Genomic DNA, 22723 nt, shown 5'->3' on the forward strand with positions numbered 1-22723 from the left:
TTTTTTTAATTTGAGATCTGCATTTTCTTTTTTTTAAAATATTTTTTATTTGCCAATGGAACTTTATTTATATGCGGTGTTGAGAATTGAACCCAGTGCCTTACACATGCTAGGCAAGCACTCTACCACTGAGCTACATCCCCAGCCCAAACTCCTCAATCTTGAGAATGGGTTTATCTTACTTTTCAATCTCTTATTTTGGAAGATTCTTATGGTAAGGCCTTAATTGTCTTCTTGCCTGTAGTTATGCTCCCTTCTCTTGGTAATCTTATCTGGTGACGGGGCTTTAAGTTCTATCTGTATTGTAATGATACCCACATTTGTATCTCTAAATGAAATCTATTATCTGGAGGAAAGCAAGATGGTGGATTAGTGAGATGTGGCTTTTCTCACAGCTCTATAACTTGGGACTCAAACAGAAGGGAAACTACTTCTTTGGGAGGTAAGTGAAAAAACAAAAACAAAAACAGAAACACTCCACTGATATTCAATATTGGACAGAGAGCCTTGAAGATTGGGTACAACATCAGATTAGGCCAAGGAACAGAATTGGAGCTGATCCAGGTGGAAGAGGAGAAAATACACCAGGTTGGAAATGATTGAAAGTGCTGGGAAAATCTTGGCTTGGGGAATCCAGGGACCAAAGGGCAGCACCCCCTGGGCTGACCCAGGTGCTATCAGTCCCAACAAACTGGCCAGGGAAAGTCATCATCTGCCAGCCCTCTACAAGGAGCCCAAGTTGGAAATACCTCCACGAGACTGGTGTGGACTCAGAACCCAGAACTTAGATCTGTGAGTTTGGGGATGCAACTAATACATGAATTGGGCAGATGCCAACCATGAGATTTAAATGAACCTAACAAATCAAGAGAATCTCTGGCACAGAGACCATTTTGCTTGGGGGTAATACAGATCAGATTGAACCCAGCAGCTAGCAGGACAAGTAGCAGGAAGAAATTGAATAGGGCGGAATGACTGAGCTCAGTGCTCAGAAACAGTCTTGAGAAGCCAAAACAGGGCAGTATCCCCAAACAACAGAACCAGTGAAGGACCAACTCCCCAGTCCCAAAAGTGGTGCCTTGGGGGGACTAGTGGGGTACAGTGCTAGAAGTATGTTGATTCATTAATGAAAACTCCCCACATAATAAAACACCAGGGGCAACTCCAGACCAAATACCCACCCCTGGGAGCTTCACTTACAGCAACCCATCTCACAGAACCCAAAGACAATACCCAGGAAGTCAGGCTGAGAACATTTTCCACAGCTCCTCCCGCCATCCCGCTGAGAAGGGAAGTCGAGAAACAGAAAGGCACTTTGGCATAGACAGTGGGCAAATGGTCTCATTGACTATTCTGTTATTTTGTTTTTGTTGTTTTTGTGCGTGTACTGATTGATGATACATGATGGACATTTATACATTTATACATGCACATGTTTGTTTCTGGTCTTTCAGTTTTAGCGTTTCTAAGGTAGTTATTTTTTCATGCTTTATTTTTTTGAGGATTGGGTTTTTGATTAGTATATTTTGGGTTGGTTTTCTATTGTCTTCTCACAATTTTGTTTTCCTTTGTTCCTACTTCTCTCTTTTTACTTGCTAACAGCCAAACACTGTTGCTCTCTTTCATCCTTTGTTTCTTTTACTTCTGTTTTTTGGTCCTCCCCTTATAAACACATCCTATGTCACCTCTGCATTTGCTCTATTCACCTCTTGAATCTACAAACCCTTTCCTACCATCTCATCACTTCTTTCCTCTTAAAAACTCTATCTTTAAATGAACACTTATATACATTCATATATCTTTATTTTTTCTCACTTCTACCATTTTATTTGAAGACAGGTATTTTTCATGGATCAACATTTTGAGGACTAAGGTGTTTGATTAGTATTTATCAATTTTGGTATTATAATCTTATTTCTTTTTTGTTTTCATTGCCTGAGACTTTTATGCATGTATTCTCTCACTTATCAGTTTCCCTCAACTCTCTTTTCCTCTGCTAATAGCCATTCTCTATGTTCTCTCTTTCACTCTTCTTTTAAATATTTTACTTCTATTTTTTTATTATCCTCTGTCATAGACTTCATATTCTATATCACTTCTGTTCTATCCCTGGTCACCACCTGAAATTGTAAACCCTTTTATAAACTTACTGTTTTTGCTGTGGGCAATAACTGATCATATCGTTTCTGTTTATTGTGACAATTGACATTGTAGATTTCATATTTGGTTTAATGCTATAAGTTGTTTGCATCAATGGTTTTTATTATCAGTCTTTCCCTAAACAGTGAGGTACTGGAAACTTTTAGGAACATAAATCCATAAGGTAGAAACTCTACTGCCTCAAAACCAACTGTTAGATGGGTAGACATACAAACAACATGAAAAAGCAAGGGAATGAATCACCTGAAACAAACCAAAATACACCAAAAGCAAAATCCATTGACATCTCAGTGAAAGAAATGCCAGAGAAGGAGTTTAGAATGTTGATAGTAAAATTGATCTGCAAGGGAAAGGATGATGTAAAGGAGAAAATACAGGAAGAAAAAGATGACTTTGAAAAAGTAATAGAGATTCTGAAAAAAACAAAAACAATGAAAAAACAAAACAAAACAAAACAAAAACAACAAGCAGAAATCCTCAAAATGAAGGAAACAATAAACCAAATAAACCATTCATTGGAAAGTATCACCAGAGGACTAGTCCACTTAGAAAAAAGAGTCTCAGGCAATGAAGACAAAATACATAATCTTGAAAATAAAGTTGACCACAGAGAAAATATGTTAAGAGACAATGAACAGAACTTCCAAGAAATATGGGATAACCTGAAAAGACCAAATTTAAGATTTATCAGGATAGACAAAGGCTCAGAGGTACAACCCAAAAGAATGCATAATCTTTTAAATGGAATAATATCTGAAATTTTCTGAAACCTTAGGAATGAAATAAAAAATCAAATACAGGAAGCATACAGGACCCCAACTATACAAAATTACAACAGACTCACACCAAGGCATATTATTATAACTATGCCTAACATACAGAATAAGGATAGAATTATAAAGGCTGCCAGAGGAGGAAAAAAAAGACAAGTCACATGTAGAGGGAAACCAAGTCAGATCTCAATTGATTTTTCAACCCAGACCCTCAAAGCTAGGAGGTCTTGGAATAATTTATACCAAGCTCTGAAAGAAAATTAATTCCAGTTAAGAATACTAGACCCTGCAAAATTAAGCTTCACATTTGATGATGAACTAAAAACCTTCCATGATAAACAAAAGTTAAAAGAATTCACAACTAAAACCTCTGCACTACAAAACATTCTCAACAAAATAGTTCATGAAGAATAAATTCAAAATAAAACTAAAAACCAGCAAAGGGAGGAACTATGCAAGAAGAACAGTTAATGAAAAGAGCAACTAATTCAAGTTAAAAACCAGAAATAATTCAAATTGACAGGGAATAAAAATAATATCTCAATAATAACATTGAATATAAATGTCCTAAGCTCATCAATAAAAAGACATAGACTGGCACATTGGATTAAAAAACATGACCCAACAATATGTTGTCTCCAAGAGAATTTCCTTACAGGCAAAGACATCCACAGACTGAAAGTAAAAGTATGGGAAAAAATTTACCATTCATGTGGACCTCATAAACAAGCAGGGTTTCTATCCTTATATCTGATAAAGTCCACTTCAAGTCAAAATTAATCAGAAGGGAAAAAGGAGGCCATTTCATACTGCTTAAGGGAACTATACATCAAGAAGACATAACAATTGTGAATATTTATGCCACAAAATATGGAGTATCTATATATCAAATAGACTCTTCACAATCTCAAGAATCAGATAATTCGCAACACAATAATATCGGGTGACTTCAACATGGCTCTCTCACCAATTGATAGATCTTCAAAGCAAAAAATAATAAAAAAGGTATAGAACTAAAAATATAATTTAGATTTAACAGACATATAAAAATATTTCATTTATCAATGACTTAATACACTTTCTTCTCAGCAGCACATGAATCCTTCTCTAAAACAGACCATATATTAGACCAAAAAGCAACTCTAAGCAAATACAAAAAAATAGAGCTAATACCTTGCATTTTATCAGATCATAATAAAATAAATTTAGAAATCAATGATAAAATAAAAGAATAAGCTACTGTAACTCCTGGAAACTAACTGGTATACTATTTAATGACCAATGGATAGCTGAAGAAATCAGGGATGAACTAAAAAAATACTTAGAGATAAATGAGAATAGTGACACAACATATCAAAATTTCTGGGACACTTTGAAGGCAATTCTAATAGGAATGTTCATTGCATTGACATCATTCATAAAAAGAATACAAATTCACCAAATAAATAACCTAACTTAACATCTCAAAGCCCTAGAAAAAGAGGAACAAATCAACACCCAAAGCCGTAGAAGACAGGAAATATTAAAATCAGAGCCTAAATTAATGAAATTGAAGCAACAACAAAAAAAGTAATTAAAAATTGACAAAACAACAAGTTGGTTCTTTAAATAAGTAAATAAAATTAATATCACCATGAACACTACTGAACTACAGACCATAATCAGAAACTACTTTGAAAATCTATTCTCTAATAAAATAGAAAATCAGTGTACAACCAGAGACATGAAAAATTGTGCTCTATATGTGTAATATGAATTGTAATGCATTCTGTTGTCATATATAACAAATTAAAATAAAAAATGACATATTTCTAGAGACAAATGGCCTACCCAAATTGAATAAAGAGGACATAGAAAATTTGAACAGATCAACTTCTTTCTTTTTAATAAATACAGTTATTTATTTTTTATTCTAATTTGTTATATATGACAGCAGATGTATTACAATTCATATTAAACAGACCAATTTCAAGCAATGAAATAGAAGACACCATCAAAAGCCTACCAAGAAAGAAAACACCAGGACCAGATGCATTCTCAGTGGAGTTCTACCAGACCGTCAAAGAAGAAATAACACCAATCCTCCTCAAATCATTGTATGAAACAGAAAAGGAGGGAATCCTTCCAAACTCATTCTATGAAGCTAGTATCTCCTAGATGCCAAAACTAGACAAAGACACATCAAGGAAAGAAAACTTCAGACCAATATCCCTGATGAATATAGGTGCAAAAATTCTCAATAAAATACTGGCAAGTTGCATACAAAAACATGTTAAAAAGATGGTGCACCATAATGAAGTGAAGTTAATTCCAGGGATGCAAGGTTCATTCAACATACAGAAATCAGTCAATATAATTCACCACATTAATAGACTTAAAGAATCACCTGTTTACCTCAATAGATGCAGAAAAAGCATTTGACAAAATTCACCATTTATTAATTTTTAAAACACTAGAAAAACTAGGGGTAGTAGGAACATACCTCAACATTGTAAAAGTTGTATACCCTAAACTCAAGGCCAACATCATTTTATTTTATTTTTTTTAATATTTATTTTTTAGTTATAGTTGGACACAATACCTTTATTTAATTTATTTATTTTTATGTGGTGCTGAGGATCAAATCCAGGACCCTGCATGTGCTGGGCAAGTGCTCTACCGCTGAGCCACAACCCCAGCCCGCCAACATCATTTTTTAAAAATTTTTATTGTTGGTTGTTCAAAACATTACATAGTTCTTGATATATAATATTTCACACTTTGATTCAAGTGGGTTATGAACTCCCATTTTTACCCCGTATACAGATTGCAGAATCACATCGGTTACACATCCATTGATTTACCTATTGCCATACTAGTGTCTGTTGTATTCTGCTGCCTTTCCTATCCTCTACTATCCGAAGATGTGGGGAAAAGGGTACACTTGCACATTGCTGGTGGGACTGCAAATTGGTGCGGCCAATTTGGAAAGCAGTATGGAGATTTCTTGGAAAGCTGGGAATGGAACCACCAACATCATTTTAAGTGGAGAAAAATTGAAAGCACTCCCTGTAACAACTGGAACAAGACAATGATGCATTCTTTTACCACTCTAATTCAACATATTCCTTGAAACCCTAGCCAGAGCAATTAGACAAAAGAAAAAAAATAAAGGGCTAAGAATAGGAAAAGAAGAATACAAACTATCTCTATTTGCCAATGAAATGATTCTATATTTAGGAGACCCCCTCAAAAAATGCCATCAGCAAGCTTCTAGAACTCATAGTGAATTCAGCAAAGTAGCAGGGTATAAAATCAACACCCATAAATCAATCACATTCCTATCTACCAATGACGTATTAGTAGAACTAGAAATCAGGAAATATATACCAATAGCAATAGCTTTAAAAAAAATACTTGGGAATCAATTTAACAAGACAGGTAAAAGACTTCTAAGATGAAAACTACAGAACACTACTGAAAAAAAAATTGAAGAAGACCTCAGAAAATGGAAAGACCATGTTCTTGGATAGACAGAATTAATATAGTCAAAATGGCCATACTATGAAAAGTGCTATACAGATATAATGAAATTCCTATTAAAATTCCAATGATATTCTTCATAGAAATACATAAATAGTGTGAAATTCGTTTGGAAAAATAAGAGGCCCAGAATAGCGAAAGAAATTCATTCTGAGAAAAGTGAAGCAGAAGGCTTCACAATACCAGATCTTAAATTATGCTACAGAGTCATAGTAAAAAAAACAAAACAAAACAAAAAAAAAAACAAACATGGCATGGTACTGTCACCAAAACACACATGAAGCCCAATGGAACAGAACAGAATAGAAGACAAACCCAATAGAGAAAAGCCCACATAAATACAGTTATCTCTTACTAGACAAAGGCATTATAAACATATATTGGAGAACAGATAACCTTTCCAACGAATAGTTCTGGGAAATGGATCTATATCTAGTACAAAGAATTTGAACCCCATCTCTACCCTGAACAAAACTCAACTAAGTGGATCAAGAATCTTGACATTAGACCAGAGACCCTGTGCTTACTAGAAGGAAAGTAGGCCTAATCATGTAGGCTTAGGAATAGACTTCCTCAATAAGACCCCTAAAGTACAAGTAGTAAAATCAAGAACCAATAAATGAAATGGTATCAAACTAAAAAGCTTCTTCACAGCAAAGGAAACAATCAAGAATGTAGAGAGAGCCTACAGAGTGGGAGAAAATCTTTACCACCTGCACCTCAGATATAGCATTAATCTCCAGGATATACAAAGAACTCAAAAAACTTAATACCAAAACAAACAAACAAACAAAACCCCACAAATAACCCAATCAATAAATGAGCAAAAGAAATAAACAGGCACTTCAGAAAAGAAAAAATATAAATGGTCAACAAATATATGAAACAATGTTTAACATCGCTAGCCTTTAGAGAAGTGAAAATTAAAACCATACTGAGATTCCATCTCATTCTAGTCAGAATGGCAATTATCAAAAATACAAGCAACAATAAATGTTGGCGAGGATGTGGGGAGAAATGTACACTCATATGTTGCTAGTGGGACTGCAAATTGGTGCAACCACTCTAGAAAACTGAATAGAGATTCCTTAGAAAACTTAGAATAGAATCACCATTTGATCCAGTTAGCCCATTCCTGGGTCTATACCCAAAGGACATAAACTCAGCATACTATATTGATGCAGCAACAACAATGTTTATATCATCTCAATTCACAATAGCCAAGCTATTCCACCAAACTAGGTGCCCTTCAACAGATGAATAGATAAAGAAGATATGGTATATATATAAAATTGAATATTACTCAGCCATAAAGAATAATGAATTTATTGCATTCGAATGTAAATGGATGGAACTGGAGACTATCATCCTAAGTGAAATAAGCCAATCCCAAAAAACAAAGGCTGATATGTGGATGCTAACCCACAACAAGGAAGAAGAGTGGGGAGGGGAAGAATAGAAGTTTATTGGATTAGACCAAGTGGAATGAAGGGAAGGGGAAAGGAAGGGAAATAGGGAGGATAGTAGAATTAATCAGACATAACTTTCTCATACTTTTATTTGAATACATGACCAGTTTAACTCCCCATCACGTGCAACCACAAGAATAGGATCCTTATTTTTGTAAGTTATACTCACGAATGTATAATATGCTAAAATACACTCTACTGTCATGTATATCTAAAAAGAACAAATACAAAAAAGAAATCTATTATCTGAAATTCAGTTGAGCATATTCCAGTTGCTAACTTAATACTTTCTCTTGATTTTCATATATATATATATATATATATATATATATACATATATATATATGTGTGTGTGTGTGTGTGTGTGTGTGTAAATTCAACATGTTTAACATCAACTTTTGATCTCCTTCTACCTTTTATATTCTCTCAATTTTCCACTTCTCTTATTGTCACTCAGACTGAAAATCTGAAAGGCACCTTTGATTCTTTTCATTTTCTTTCATATATCACACCTTATTCCTCAGGAAATAACGTGGACCATCTGGAATCCAGGCACTCTACCTTGCATTGCTCTCAAATGGGCCCAAGTTAACACTATGTCTTGGCTTTGCTGCTGGCACAGCCTCCCCACTGGTTTCTGTTTCCACTCTGGTCTCCCTACCGTGAATTCGGCATTCCCTGTGATACCTTAAAGCATAACATCACATCATTTCTTTATTCAAAAACTGGTGAAGACTTCTCTCTCTACCATTTCGCTAAGAACAAAACCAAGTTTTCCTAATGACTATAAAATTTGACATAATCCTTCCCTATTTGATGCTTCTTTGAGTTCCTCTATGCATCTACACATCTATTACCTTGTTGTCTTTCCTTTGCTCAAATGGGCTTCTGTGGGGCTCTTTGCTATTCCCCATAGCCATTAGCGATTTTCTAGTCTGCAACGTTTTCTCTAGCTGTGCACCTCACCTGGAACTCCCTATCCCATCTATTCATTTGTCCATTCACTTTTTTATTCATACTTTTGCTTACTTTTCATCTTCTCAATAAAATCTATCCTGATTAGGCTATATAATATTACAATCTAGCCCCTCTGCCCAGACCTGTAATTGCTATATCCCAAACCTTCTCTGACATATTTTACATCACCTCCTAAAAATTCTATTATGTACCTATTTATTAGACTTATTTAATTGTTCCTATTACCTTGATTGATTTGAGTTTCATAAAGTGTAGGATATTTGTCTCTTTTGTTCACCCATAATTCCTAAGTGCCTAAAAGTCATATTTTGGAAATCCCCTTTAGGAAAGATAAAGAAATAGTTCTCAGACAGCAGAGTTCAAAGATTAATTTGTAGATGGGGAAGATTTTCTAAACCATTGAAGTTTTCTTAATGATATTCAACCTAACTATGTAACTAAGTAAAATTCTACCCTTGCAAAACTTGTGATAAATATTGTGGAATTTTCTGCAGTTCTCTGTGTGTGTCTGAATTCTGGTGTGAAAAGATAATATTCTTGGGCATTTAACTTGAAATGGTGCCCATCTGTTTATTTTCTTATGCAGTTAATTATCAAGAGCACTTTAAAAAGACTGTTGGATTAAAAAAAGTCACTTAGTAAGAGCCTGTAAATTGACTACAGACAATTAGGAGGAGAACTGACGGCAACCACAGCCCAGAAGCCTCACTATTCAAGTTTGAGAAACTTTCCTCAGGAGAACCCTGAAAGTTAAGGTGAAGAGGTAGTACCCACTTGGGTAGTTTCCATTCTTTCCCTCTGCAAAAAACATCATCTCCAGTGTAATTTGCACATATTGATTAATTAATCTCTAAGTGGCTAATATTTCATTATTTGACAGATAATTAGATCTTCTGTAAATCTAGTTAATAAAAGTATGCAAGAAGTGTTGGGAGTCAATTTAATGACTGGTACTAGTTTTCAAGAAGAATGTTTCTAGATCAGCTGTTTCCTTAGTAGAAATAGTCCTCTCAGAAAATCCCTTATAGATTAAGCAAAACACCTTATTCTCCCAGAAAATATGACGATTTATTTTCAACCCTTTCTCTTTTGTGAATACCTTAAAGCTCATATGCGCCAATTCCTCCAATCTCTATTAATTCACACAAAAAAGAGCATCTTTGCATTTTAATAATTTTAAAAAGATAAATGCCAGGAATAATCTTGACTTTGATTCTGAAAGTGAAGATGCACAGGGAAGCAGAGAAAAATGATTACATGATTATAACAACAGAAAAATTAGAGAATGTTTGTATTAGGAAGACCCTGACAGGAGGATTAGTTCACATTCAGGTTCACAGAGCAGAGATCTGAATCTCGAGAAAGTTAAATGATAAATACACGGATATGAGCCTGAATTATAATGAAGTCCAGAGGGCCAGTCTGTCTGTCTATCTATCTATATATCTCTATCTTGGTGTGTGTGTGTGTGTGTGTGTGTGTGTGTGTGTGTGAGAGAGAGAGAGAGAGAGAGAGAGAGAGAGAGAGAGAGAAGGAGGTTGGGAGGGAGGAACAAGGAGTCAAGCTAGAGTGTGGGAGAAAAAAAGCGTAGGAAAGATTAAGAAAAAATTTGGTCCTATTATAGTGCCCCACAGATAACTGGTTAGAACTCATCAGCTCAGAATTTCATAGTCCTTTAGGAAAAAATTCCATTTCCTTTTTATAATATGTTGAGACAGATTCTCTTTGGAATGGTGTATGTCATAGACAGAGAGTGGTCAAGAGAAGTAATAAACTTATTCATTTTCTGAATTTACTTTACAGGTCCCCCACCCCTGCCGCCATCTTCTAAATTTACTGATCTGAGTCCTAAATCGGAGGTTTCACCCTGAACAGCCATTAATGTAGAAGTAAGAAGTCAATAAAAAGTTCATAATATTTAAAAAACATAGCATGTATTTCATGATACACAGAGATCATACCTTTTATTTATGTTTTAAAAAGTTATCCATGTATTTATTGTAATTAGGTATATATGACAGCAGAATGCATTTTGATTCACTGTACACAATTGCAGCACAACTTTTTATTTCTCTGGTTGTACACCATGCACTCTATGTGCAGTCATACAGGTACCTAGGGTAATGATGTCCATCTCATTCCACTATCTTTCTTGCCCCTTTCCTCTTTTCCTTCTCCTTTGCCCAATCACAGTTCCTCCATTTTCCCCATGCTCCCCCACCCCATTATGGATCAGCATTCACTTATCAGAGAAAACATTTGGCCTTTGGTTTTTGGGATTGGCTGACTTTGCTTAACCTGATATTCTTCAACTCCATCCAATTTACTTGCAAATGCCATAATTTTATTCTCTTTTAATACTGAGTAATATCCCACTGTGTATATATAGCACAGTTTCTTTATCCATTCATCTACTGAGAGGCATTTAGGTTGATTCCACAGTTTAGCTATTGTGAATTGTACTAATATGAACATTGATGTGGCTGCATTACTATAGTATGCTGATTTTAAATCTTTCGAGTATAGACTGAGGAGAGATCATTTACATTTTAGTAAGCAAATCTGCAACTTCTGATTTTCCAAAATGCTATTAAATGAGATTATATTAAGTCATGTAGAAGTCTGTTACCTCCATATTCAGAGTTAAGTAATCTCTATGAGATATGTATTATTGTATACTTGTATAGTTTACCTTTTAAGCTAATGTACTTTTAACTTTATAAGTATATAATGTTAAGAAAAAAGAAGCAAAATTAAAAAATAAGCAGGAGAAAGTAAAATGAGTAAATTTAACTAAATATAAGCAAGTTTTAATTAAAAATTAAGACTGAGAAGAAGCAAGGAAAATTAAGTAAGAAATTTCTCCTTGTTTTTTTATAAAAACAGTCTCAACTCACCCTTACTCTTCAGTATTCTATGTTGAAAAAAAATTTACTAAACATCAAAATGATTTCAAGGCTGAACTTACACACATATACACATGCATGTACTTTACAACTTCAGAAATCAAATTTAAGAAGCGATGCTTTGTTCTGTAAATTTATAATCCAAATTAGATGAAACCCAGTAATAAAATAAATTATTGTGTGGTTATTTTAAAATATGTGTAGGTATTTACAAGTAAAAGTATGATACATATATAGAGAGATAGACACACAAACTCACACACATATATATTCTATCACTGTAAAGCGCCATTGTTTAAGGATGTAAGGAACTCAGATATGAGGAACTGAAATTATTAATGATTGATTGTGCTGTTAAATCAAGGGGAGGCACAGTTCATTATTTTTTCCTTGTTTTTTATTTTTTCTGCAGACTATTTATTGTGGAATGCATTTGGAATGAACATCAATGAAAGCGAGGCACAAGAAGCAAGATTTGGTAGAGGGAGAAGAGGGTCCATGGTGCTGTCCTCATGGAATTAAATGTAATCCCAAGGAAAATAATTTTTTTTTTCTACTAGAAAACTTACATTTTTCTTCAATTAATTGAAATAAATTTCTAGTTGGATATTTAAAAAAAACAAAAAACTTGTTTGACATCAGGAAGCAGCTCATGGGTTTATAATGAGACTGTTGACTTGAATCTATTATGAGTAACAACTTTGTCAGGGAGAACCCCTGAGTGAAAACTGTTGTTTTAACTTATATGATGCAGCATTACTCAAAAATTTTAAAAAGATGATTTCCTTCTGTATTGAGAAGAATGTCTTAATTAAAATCGATCTCATGAAAAGTAAAAGAGGATATGCAACAGGCATATTACCAAGTGAGATATCAAAACTATGTAACTGGTTAAAAATGAGTTTTCCTATAAATGGGTTAAACCTCTGTTACAAATTAACATAACCTTATTTGTATAATAACTTACCCAGAGGTCTCAATTTGACAAACCGAATTATCTTCTTTCCATTGACATGTCCCTCAACATTAACAGCCTTAGAATAGGAAAAATTGAGGTTGGTAATATGGACAGTTTTGTGAACTGTAGAACCAAACCAAGCAAAATACGAACTAAAACCAAACACAATAAAGCAAATTCTTGATTTTTTCCTAATAATTTTGTGTAAAACTGAATATTTTAATTTCATTGAAAGGTCAATGAATTTTCTTGGTAACATGCCACTTTTTAAAGCTGAACAATTTGACAGAATCCAACCAGCACAAGTTACCAGACTTTTTCTCAGTGTGGAGTAGTTAATATTTGGCTTTCTCAGCATTTAAAAAAAATTGCCTATTCTTAGTTCATAATTGACAATAACTTGGATGCATGAACATACACACATGCACAAAGGATATAATAGAAAATCCATGTTGCCTGGCAATGAATAGAATCATTAATCTGTGTTCCAGTCTGGCATATATGTTTATTCATTATTAATTGAATCACATAAATTATATGTGAAGTACAGCATGAAGTTTTAGTCACAATAAATACACATTAAAGAAATCCACATCTCCTGTGTTTGGATGTGTTAATCTATCCCAAATGAGGCAGAAAACAGTATAATACAGGAAAAGAAAGGAAATGGTAGTTACTTAAACTTGTAAATGGGAACAGTTAGTTATTCATTAATAGCCATTTTTTCAATTTGACAATTTTCCATAAACAGGTGATTTTAGACAAGGTAGGAATAATTCCTCTTGTGTGTGAAATCATAAATTTACTTCAGAAGGAGAAAAAAAGTCCATTTTGAAAATATCTTCATAAAACAACAAGAACAAAATAGAATTCTCTGTAAGATTTCAAAATCTGCAATTTGCAGGTGAGGATTCAACAGGTGGCTTTTGGTCTCTCTTGCTGACTAGCTGGGAAATATTCTGCATCTCCGCTCCCCGCACCCCCACCACACCTCAGTGTCTCCTTGTTCCCTGTAATCTGAACTGGAAGAGCATGAATCTAACAACTTTCACTTTTAAAAGATGGTCATTAAGAAAATTTGAGCAATAACATAGAGGAATGCTTTTTAATAGCTTTTTTCCCCTCTGTAAATGTATGTCTCTTGCTTCCTACTGAATTTTCTCATTGTTTCTTGTATTATTTCAGCTTATACTCTGAGCACATCTATTGATTTGATTAGTATAATCTTAAGGAGAAGAATAGAAGTACAGAAATTAAACAGATATTAAGAAGGAAAAATATTTTTTATTTTTAATAAATCACATTTTCTTAATTTTGGATACAAGTGAGGCTCTCACTAATAGTTTCCTTCATTGTCATTGTAAATTATTGTGATGGGTATGATTTTAAAGTCATCCCTGCCATGTCACATCCTGCTCAGAAATTTTCCAGTGGCTCTTTACTGCTTATAGGAACCTTTTCTGCATGCCATTTCAGCCAGCACTCTAATCAGACCAACTCTCCCTATTCAACAGAGCTCTTCAAAACAGCCAGCCTGCTTATGCATCACCTTTCCATAGACCTGGGCATCTTCTCCTTACCCTGCTTGCATGCAAATGGTGCTCAACTTCCAGGGTGTTGTTAAAGAATCATCACACAGGATGCATTCTTCTTTATCTAACAATGAATTTTGCTCACTTGGATTTTTTTTCTAAATAATTTGTTTATTGTGTTATTTATTTCCAAAGAATATGAATTGCTTACCATATGCCATGTACAGAGCTTAGTTATGATTGCAAAACTGAATGGGATAGAATGGTTGTAGTTCTCATAGGATAAGATTCTTTTAACAGAAATGCACATAAATGTCTTGAAGAAGAGAAGTCCTCATGGAGTAGAAGAAGGCCATGAATAATAGATTCCTTGAGACATATGATGGAAAATGGTTACTTAATTCCATTTCAGCATTTTAAATATTTTGCTTTTTTGATTCTTTGTTGGAACAAATCAGCAAGATTAAAAAAATGCAGGCAAATGTTCGACCAAAATTTTTACACATACTTCATGTCCAAAAGAAAACAGAAGAAATGAAAGATGAAAATAAGCAGTATCTCTGGATTTTCATTCATCTCCTAGAATCTAATTATTCACGGTAGGATTAATTATGTAGAAATCTGATACATTCAGATTAAAGTAGTCCATTCTTGCTCTTGATATTTAATTTCCTCTTTGATTCTAAAATAAGCACCATCACTCTCCAAATAAGATTAAAGGTAGGACCAATAAACTTTTATACACTGAACTTTTAAAAGGTCATTTGAAATGGTGACATAATAAGAATATGTTCCCAAAAATAAGCATAGATAAAAATGCGAAGGCCAGAGATGTTGAACATTTTTTTCATATATTTGTTGATTGAATGCATAGCTTCTTCTGAGAAATGTCTGTTCAGCTCCTTAGCCCATTTATTGATTGGGTTGTTTGTTTTTTATGTGTTATGTTTTTTGAGTTCTTTATATATCCTGGAGAGTGCTCTATCTGAAATGTGACAAAAATTTGCTCCCAGAATGTAGGCTCTCTCTTCACCTCATTGATTGTTTCTTTTGCTGAGAAGCAGCTTTTTAGTTTGACTCCATCCCATTCTTGATTTTATTTCTTGTGCTTTATGTTCAACATCTCTAGTAATCAGAGAAATGTAAATCAAAACTACTTACGCCAGCTGGAATGGCAGTTATCAAGAATACAGACAAGAATAAATGTTGGTGAGAATGTGGGGGAAAAGGCACACTCATACATTGCTGGTGGAACTGGAAATTGGTGCAACCAATCTGGAAAGCAGTATGGAGATTCCTCAAAAAACTTGGAATGGAACCAACATTTGATCCAGCTATTCCAATCCTCAGTCTTATATGCAAAGGACTTAAAATCAACCTACTATAGTAATGCAGTCACATCAATGTTTATAGTAGCTCAATCCACAATAGCTAAACTGTGGAAGCAACCTAGATGCCCCTCAATAGATGAATGGATAAATAAACTGTGATATATTTACACAATAGAATATTACTCAGCATTAAGAGAATAAAATTATGGCATTTTCAGGTAAATGGATGAAGTTGGACAATATCATGCTAAGTGAAGTAAGCCAATCCCCCAAAACCAAGGCTGAATGTTCTCTCTGATAAGTGGATGCTGATCTATAATGGGGAGTGGAGAGACATGAGAAAAATAGAGGAATTGTGATTGGGAAAAGGGGAGGGAGGGTGGGGAGGGTGTATGGGTGCAAGAAAGATGGTGGAATGAGATGGACATCATTACTCTAGGTACAAGTATGACTGCATATAGAGTGTAATGCTATATGGTGTAGAACCAGAGAAATGAAAAGTTGTGCTGCAATTGTGTACAATGAATCAAAATGCATTCTGCTGCCATATATACCTAATTAAAATAAATAAGCTAATTTAAATAAATAAATAAAAGATAAATAAATAAATAAATAAATAAATGCAAAGGCATTTCTCTGTTTAAACTACTTGTAAGAAAGATTGCACAGAACTTTGCATTTTTTTTTGTTTGTATTTGCTACCTTTTTGGAAATTCTCTTTCAGCCTGAGACAGTCATCTTCGTAGTTTTCAACTTCTTGTCATGCGCATCTTCATTCTTCCCATCTTCTGCTGTTTATTTGTCTATCTGGATTGCAACATCCAATTCTCTTGGAAATTTTGGTGCTTGCTGATAACTCATTGTTCAAAAGTGAAGACAAACAGATAGACTATATTTTGGTACCACCTTTGATATTAAGTAGATTTATGTGAGGGTTAGCCAGTGGAATTTGAGCAAAAATTATATGCAGCACATTGAAGCTCATAAAAACTTCCATGAATAATTCTCCATTGTCCTGCTTCTGCATATTGAGGAGAGCTGTGATAAGCTTAAAGGCCAGGTAGGAAGGTGAAAGAGACTGAGCATCTGGATCACTTCTTGAAGGAGAGCTATTCTCTAATCAGTAGAATCTGTTCTGGTCTTCAGGTGAGCTTGAGAAATAGTATTTACTTTATGCTTTTAGCCATGTATCACAAGACAGAGATGAGCTCAGAAAATGAATTGTCAGTTTGCAAGCAGAAATAAGAGAGAAAAGAGATAGTTTAGAAATTTGATGCCTCGAAGAATTAGAAGGAGAAACTATTTCAGTGTGAACGTGAGAGTTCTAGAGGCTTTGAAAGACAAGGACATTTTATGATTTCACCTTGCAGTGAACACTCAGCTAATTTTACTGACTGTCTGAGTCTTTAAGTTATAAAAAAAAATGAGGACAAAAGGGGAATGCAAGGATGCAAAAAAGAAGTAGGTCATTTTGGAGAAACAGATCTAGGAAAAAACTTTGGGTGTGGTTAAGTGGTACATGAATCTCACTGAAAGCAAGTAGGTATCAAGTCTTCCAAGATTTTGCTCATTTTCAAAGACTTCATAGACTTGGATGAAAGAAAAGTGTATCACTGAAGCCATAAACAAACCTATAGACCTCTCAATTTGCCAAATTGATCTGTGAAAGAGGTAGAACCCTCCAAGAGGATAAACCCCAGCGCATCACCTCAGACTTAGCCAAGAAGGCTGAAGGATAAACATGAACCTCTCCCAGTGTGTCAACAGGTTAAAAACAATCCAGAACTCAGAGAAGCAACGGGTACTGGAGTGTTTTAGAGAAAAGAAGAAAGAATGCATGATGGCCCAGCTTGCGTGTTCATCTGGTGATTCCAACTCCTCAACCGAAGGTCTGCGTCTCTGGGTTCCTGAGGGTGTTTCAAGGAGTGTCACTCCAGTTTCCTCCTGCAGGGTCCTTTTTTGTCTATCAATGGACTTTCATATATTTTTCTTTATTTAGAGGCTGTGGAATCTTCTTAGTTCCACATCCTCATGTGCAAAATTCCACCTGTCTGTGGCTTTTAGTGAAATTCTTTGCTAAACACAACTCAGTTGTTTTTTGATGTATAAAGGAAAATTTTATGGATTCAGAAATCCTTTCATTTCAAACACACATAAGTGTGCATGCACACACACAGAGACACACACACATACAGACACACACACACACACACACATATACACAAAACCAAACTGAATTATTGGCTCTTAAGACATTTTTTAGGTTCTCTTTTAGTAGTTAAGCATGAAACACTGACTCTTTTTGCTTTCCTGAATGGCTTTGCTAAAGAGGATGACAGACACATTTGAGAATACACATTTAAAAAGACAATTATAACTTTAAAAATATTATTCTTATTACAATGCTAATAGTTGGATGTTTTCAGGAAATGTTAATTGAATGGAAATTAACTCATACCAATTAGTCTATACAGAAAAATAAGATAAGTGACAACATATAATATTAATTTGAAGTAATGTATAGTATCCTATTTGGTAAGTATAGCATAACAGAATTTTTATAGGTAGCACTGAGATCCTATGCTGGCACTCAAGAGTATACAGGATTCAAACAAATTCTGAATATCTACTTTTTAGCTCACTGAACAGTCAGAGCTAAAAACCTTATATATTTTGATTTTTTATTTCTTCATTTTAAAAGTGATTATAAGAATTTCTATATTACAGTATTTTGTTGTTGATAAATGAATAGTATGCTTCTCTTATCACACAGTGCCAGGCACTTAGCAATAACTCAAGAAAGTTAGTATGTGCTTATCCCCTTTAGCTGTTTTTAAAAAATGGGATTAATTTTAATTTAAATTGAAAAAATATATCTGTAACATTTCAAATCTCTTAACTCTCTTAGCATATATAATTATTTATGTATGTAGGCACATTTATAATCACTTACATATGGTTTCAGTGTATGCATATTTGTTTCTATACTCAAGTCAAACTTCTAATTGAGTTCCTGGGACATGGATGATATTCAGTAAATGTTATTATATAAAACTTACTCTTTGTGCTATACTGGAGTTATCTGTTATATTTATTGGAAATGACATAACTATTTTTTAATACTGGAAAATAATATGAATTTTGGAATGGCATACCTGGACCAAGTTCATAAGAGTATCTCTGAAGTGTCCTGAGGTCTCTGAATAAATGTCCTCTTGAAGGTTACTGCTGTATTCTAGGCAAGAAACCATGCACATTAAAGGTGATTGGTTGTGGAACCACAGACCAATATGCTTTGGTTAAGTCAATGCTACCTGCCCCAGTTGTGAATGGAAAGTACAGGAAATACTGAACAATCTCATGACATTTCTTTGTCAACAAACTGTTCAAGAAATCTGTCAACTAATGGTATCTTTGGCATAGGTCTGTTGTCTTAAAAATTATCTTTATTACAACATTGAAGAAAAGAGTTGAAAATCATTCCGCATTCTCTAATTCTCAAAATTCAGAATTATGCACTCTATTTACATAGACTGCTTCCCAGTCTAGTACCCTTCCCAAGTGCTTTGTCTCATTTTAACATTTTAAGTGAAGATTCTTCCTTCATTCTCCTTGAAAAAGTCTTGTTTTTGCTAGGAAGCAATAGAGGTGACTGTCTACATCAATTTCTTAATGTTCAATATTGCATAATGCATTATGGAATGGAACTTAAGGCATTAAAACTTGTTGAAAATAATAATAATAATAATAAAAAAATAATAAAAATTAATTTGAATGTGTAAGATCGGATTCTGAAGTAGATTACAGGGAGTATGTAATTTATGTAAAGTGGAAGCAGATGTATTTTTAGAATTCTCCAACAATGATTGTACTTTGCTTCCTTTTTGGGGGTTCCATTTCTCTCTTGAGTAAGAGATACAATGCCCTCTGAACCAAGATGCTGGACACCTTCCTGTCATAGGTAAAATATTCACTGCGTAGATTCTTGTAATTATTTTCCTGGAAAATTGGTTTGATTTTCTAGGGAACTATCATTTTTATATGCTAATCATCCTTTTCTCCTTAATGAGTTTGTTGGTCTTGAGTCATTGGTTTTTTTTTTTTAAACAAACATTTTTGTCTTATTTTTTTTCTTTTGATTGACATGCAATAATTGTATATATTTATAGGGTACAATATAATTTATGAATACATTGTGTGTGCAACAATCAAATCTAGGTAATTAGCATAGCCAGCATCCTAAATTTCCATTTCTTTTTCTTTCTCTCTCTCTCCTTTTTTTTTTGTACTGAAGATTGAACGCAAAGGTGCTTAGCCACTGAGCAACATCCCCCTAGTTCTTTTTTATATTTTATTTAGAGACAGGGTCTTGCTGAGTTGCTAAGTGCTTTGCTAACTGACTTTGAACTCATGATCCTCCTGCCTCAGCCTCCTGAGCCGCTGGGATTACAGGCATTGCAACCATACCCGACAAACTTCCATCATTTATTTATGGTGAGTACATATAAAGTCCTCTATTCTAGTTGTTTTGAGATATACAATGCATTATTGTCAACCTTACTGTGCAACAGAATACCAGAACTGATTCTTCCTGATGGTATCTGTACCAGCTCACCAGCCTCTCCCAGTCCTGCCTCCCACCCACTCTCCTCAGTCCCTGGTAACCACTATTCTACTCCTGTGAGTCATACGTCATGTAGGAGAATGTCTTTAAAAATTCTTTAAAATATATAAATTGGAATATTTTTATGTTATTTGAAAAACATGAAGTTGTATTGTGTGCACAATATATGCTCATATTGAAATTTTCTTACGTAAACAATAAGCTTCTCGCATCTGGAAAATTTCCCCATTTGTTCTTGACGCCAATATATCAATGAGGCAATTCTCATCAGTGCCGGCTCCCTAGAGAGACAGAGAGAAATATAAGCCAATTTACATTTGCGATAATAAGAAACCTGATATTCAGTGAAAGCATACAGCATTCTGGTGTTCTGAGAGGCGGCAAATGGGAAAGGAAGCATTTGGGATAAATAGCCCATTTTCAGTTCAGGCTCTTTCACTTACTCACGTTTAATCCTGAGAAGATAATATTATTTAAGGAAATTCTTTTCCTTCCTTGAGAGTAAAACAGCATGGGTATTTCTAACCAATGTGGAAAAAGACACTGAGAATTTCCATCTGTTTCTGGAATGGAATTTGAAATTCCAGGTGTTGTTAGGCAATCAGTTCTTAAGCAAACTGAAAAGAGGACACATGTCTTCTACTTTCCCAAGGACGTTTTGGGGATCAAGCTCTGCCTCTCCCTAGATGGGTAATTTTGCACAATTTTCCTTAGCATTTGAGTTAGGAGCTTTCTGTGGGCTCTTATACAGAGATAAATATATTAGTCTATGATAGTGATTTTAAAGACACCACATCTTTTTTTTTTTCAGGAAAACCTCAGGAATCATTACCATTCTAGGAAATATTGATTAAAATATACTAGTTTCATCTAATCAGCAACATAGGACTTTTAAAAATTATTTTTAGTTGTCGATAGAACTTTATTTTTATTTATTTATATGCGGTGCTGAGAATCGAACCCAGTGCCTCACACATGCTACACAAGTGCTCCACCACTGAGCTACTATCCCAGCCACAACATAGGACTTTTTATTTCAAATTATAGTTATGTAATTTTGTCAAAAATGGATATGAAACATTTTTTTTTAAAGTGATCAATTGAAATTTGTATGACTTTCAGACAACATCTATTTTGATCAGCAAATATGATGGCCCAAATCTATGTTCCTTTAATTATGTTGTCTCTTGCTTCTTTCCTGTCACACATCGCTCACATATTGTGGTATTCTGGTGGTTGTCAGGCATCATATTGGAATAATTGATTCTGCAGGTGTTTAATGTCAGTTTTGGAAAGAAGGAAATAGCTCTCTTTTTCTCATGTCCCTAGACAACAAAATCTGTAGTCAATTTATTTCATGGAAATGATTTAACAATTTCTTTCTGTAAGGTGAATTCATTCTAATTCTTCAAAAGTAAAATTTGATACACTTGAGCAATAGTTTTTGTAAAGGACTAATTTAATATCATTTAAAAAGTTGTCCTCTATAAGATCATAAAAATAAAGATGTTCTCTGTTTCCGATTCAGTATCTTTTTTTGAATCTGAACCAAACTTTTACAAATGATTTTAGAAATTCACATGAATTTTTAAGATATCTTCTTCAATATATGAATACCTATCAAAGAAAGACAAATATGAATAACCCTGAAGACTGGCTTTCCTTCCTTCCTTCCTTCCTTCCTTCCTTCCTTCCTTCCTTCCTTCCTTCCTTCCCTTCTTCCTTTCTTTCTTTCATAGCTGAGTTTGGAGTTGGCTTGGTAAGTCTGAGTGTCTACAACTACAGAACAGACTGATCCTAGCCACAGGACTCTGGAGACTTCCTCCTCCTAACAAGGCTCCTTTCCCCAACCACAATATTTCCATTGTTACATCATTGCTTAGATATATTCTCCTCTCTTGCCAATCATAAAAGTATGTAGGAGCATCACCGGAGAGTTTCCCATCTATTAAACATCAGGTTGTGCCTGCTACAGGTATAATTTTTGCATAGATCACTACCTTCATGGCATGCCACAGTTCATGAGCATCAAAAGATGGTGGAGGGTACATGAGGCCAACCATAACCTCTTTGAAATGCGATGAAAGCTGCTCCTTTAGGTCCTCAACCAGGTTCTGTGGGGGAGAAAGTAAATATTTTTATTATATTAGTTACCAAACTTACAAGAGGAATGGAATAATTGCAGGAAGTCTGTAATTAAGAGTTACTTTTCTGTGTTATTTCACATAGTAAGAAATCTGTTTCAATTCATGCATATATCTATGGATTTCCCAAGAGGATTGATTTGAGGGTTTGAAAATGACTGATTTAATCTTGTCTCTACATGATAAAGCACATGGACTTGTGGTCATATCTACATAGAAGAATTTTCTTTCCCTATTCCCCAATCCCAAACCTTCCCTTTTGATCTCTCTATGAAAATACATAGAACTTGAAACCTGAAAACATTTTAGTTGAGAGTTCTTGGTTT

General features: G+C 34.3%; 1 protein-coding gene across 1 annotated transcript in view; it reads right to left on the reverse strand.

Annotated features, from left to right (window-relative positions):
* Window positions 1-22723, reverse strand: part of Anxa10 (annexin A10) — an 81038-nt gene that overhangs the window by 13217 nt on the left and 45098 nt on the right. The window contains exons 4-6 of the mRNA XM_046447793.2: window positions 22254-22367; window positions 20444-20534; window positions 18785-18864 (exon numbers count right to left, since the gene is read on the reverse strand). Of these exons, the coding sequence (XP_046303749.1) occupies window positions 18785-18864; window positions 20444-20534; window positions 22254-22367 (285 nt within the window). The remainder of the gene's footprint in view (window positions 1-18784; window positions 18865-20443; window positions 20535-22253; window positions 22368-22723) is intronic.

Source organism: Marmota monax, unplaced genomic scaffold (genome assembly GCF_021218885.2).
Source record: "Marmota monax isolate L192 unplaced genomic scaffold, Marmota_monax_Labrador192_F-V1.1 WCK01_AAM20220418_F8-fsc00040, whole genome shotgun sequence".
NCBI lineage: Eukaryota > Metazoa > Chordata > Mammalia > Rodentia > Sciuridae > Marmota > Marmota monax.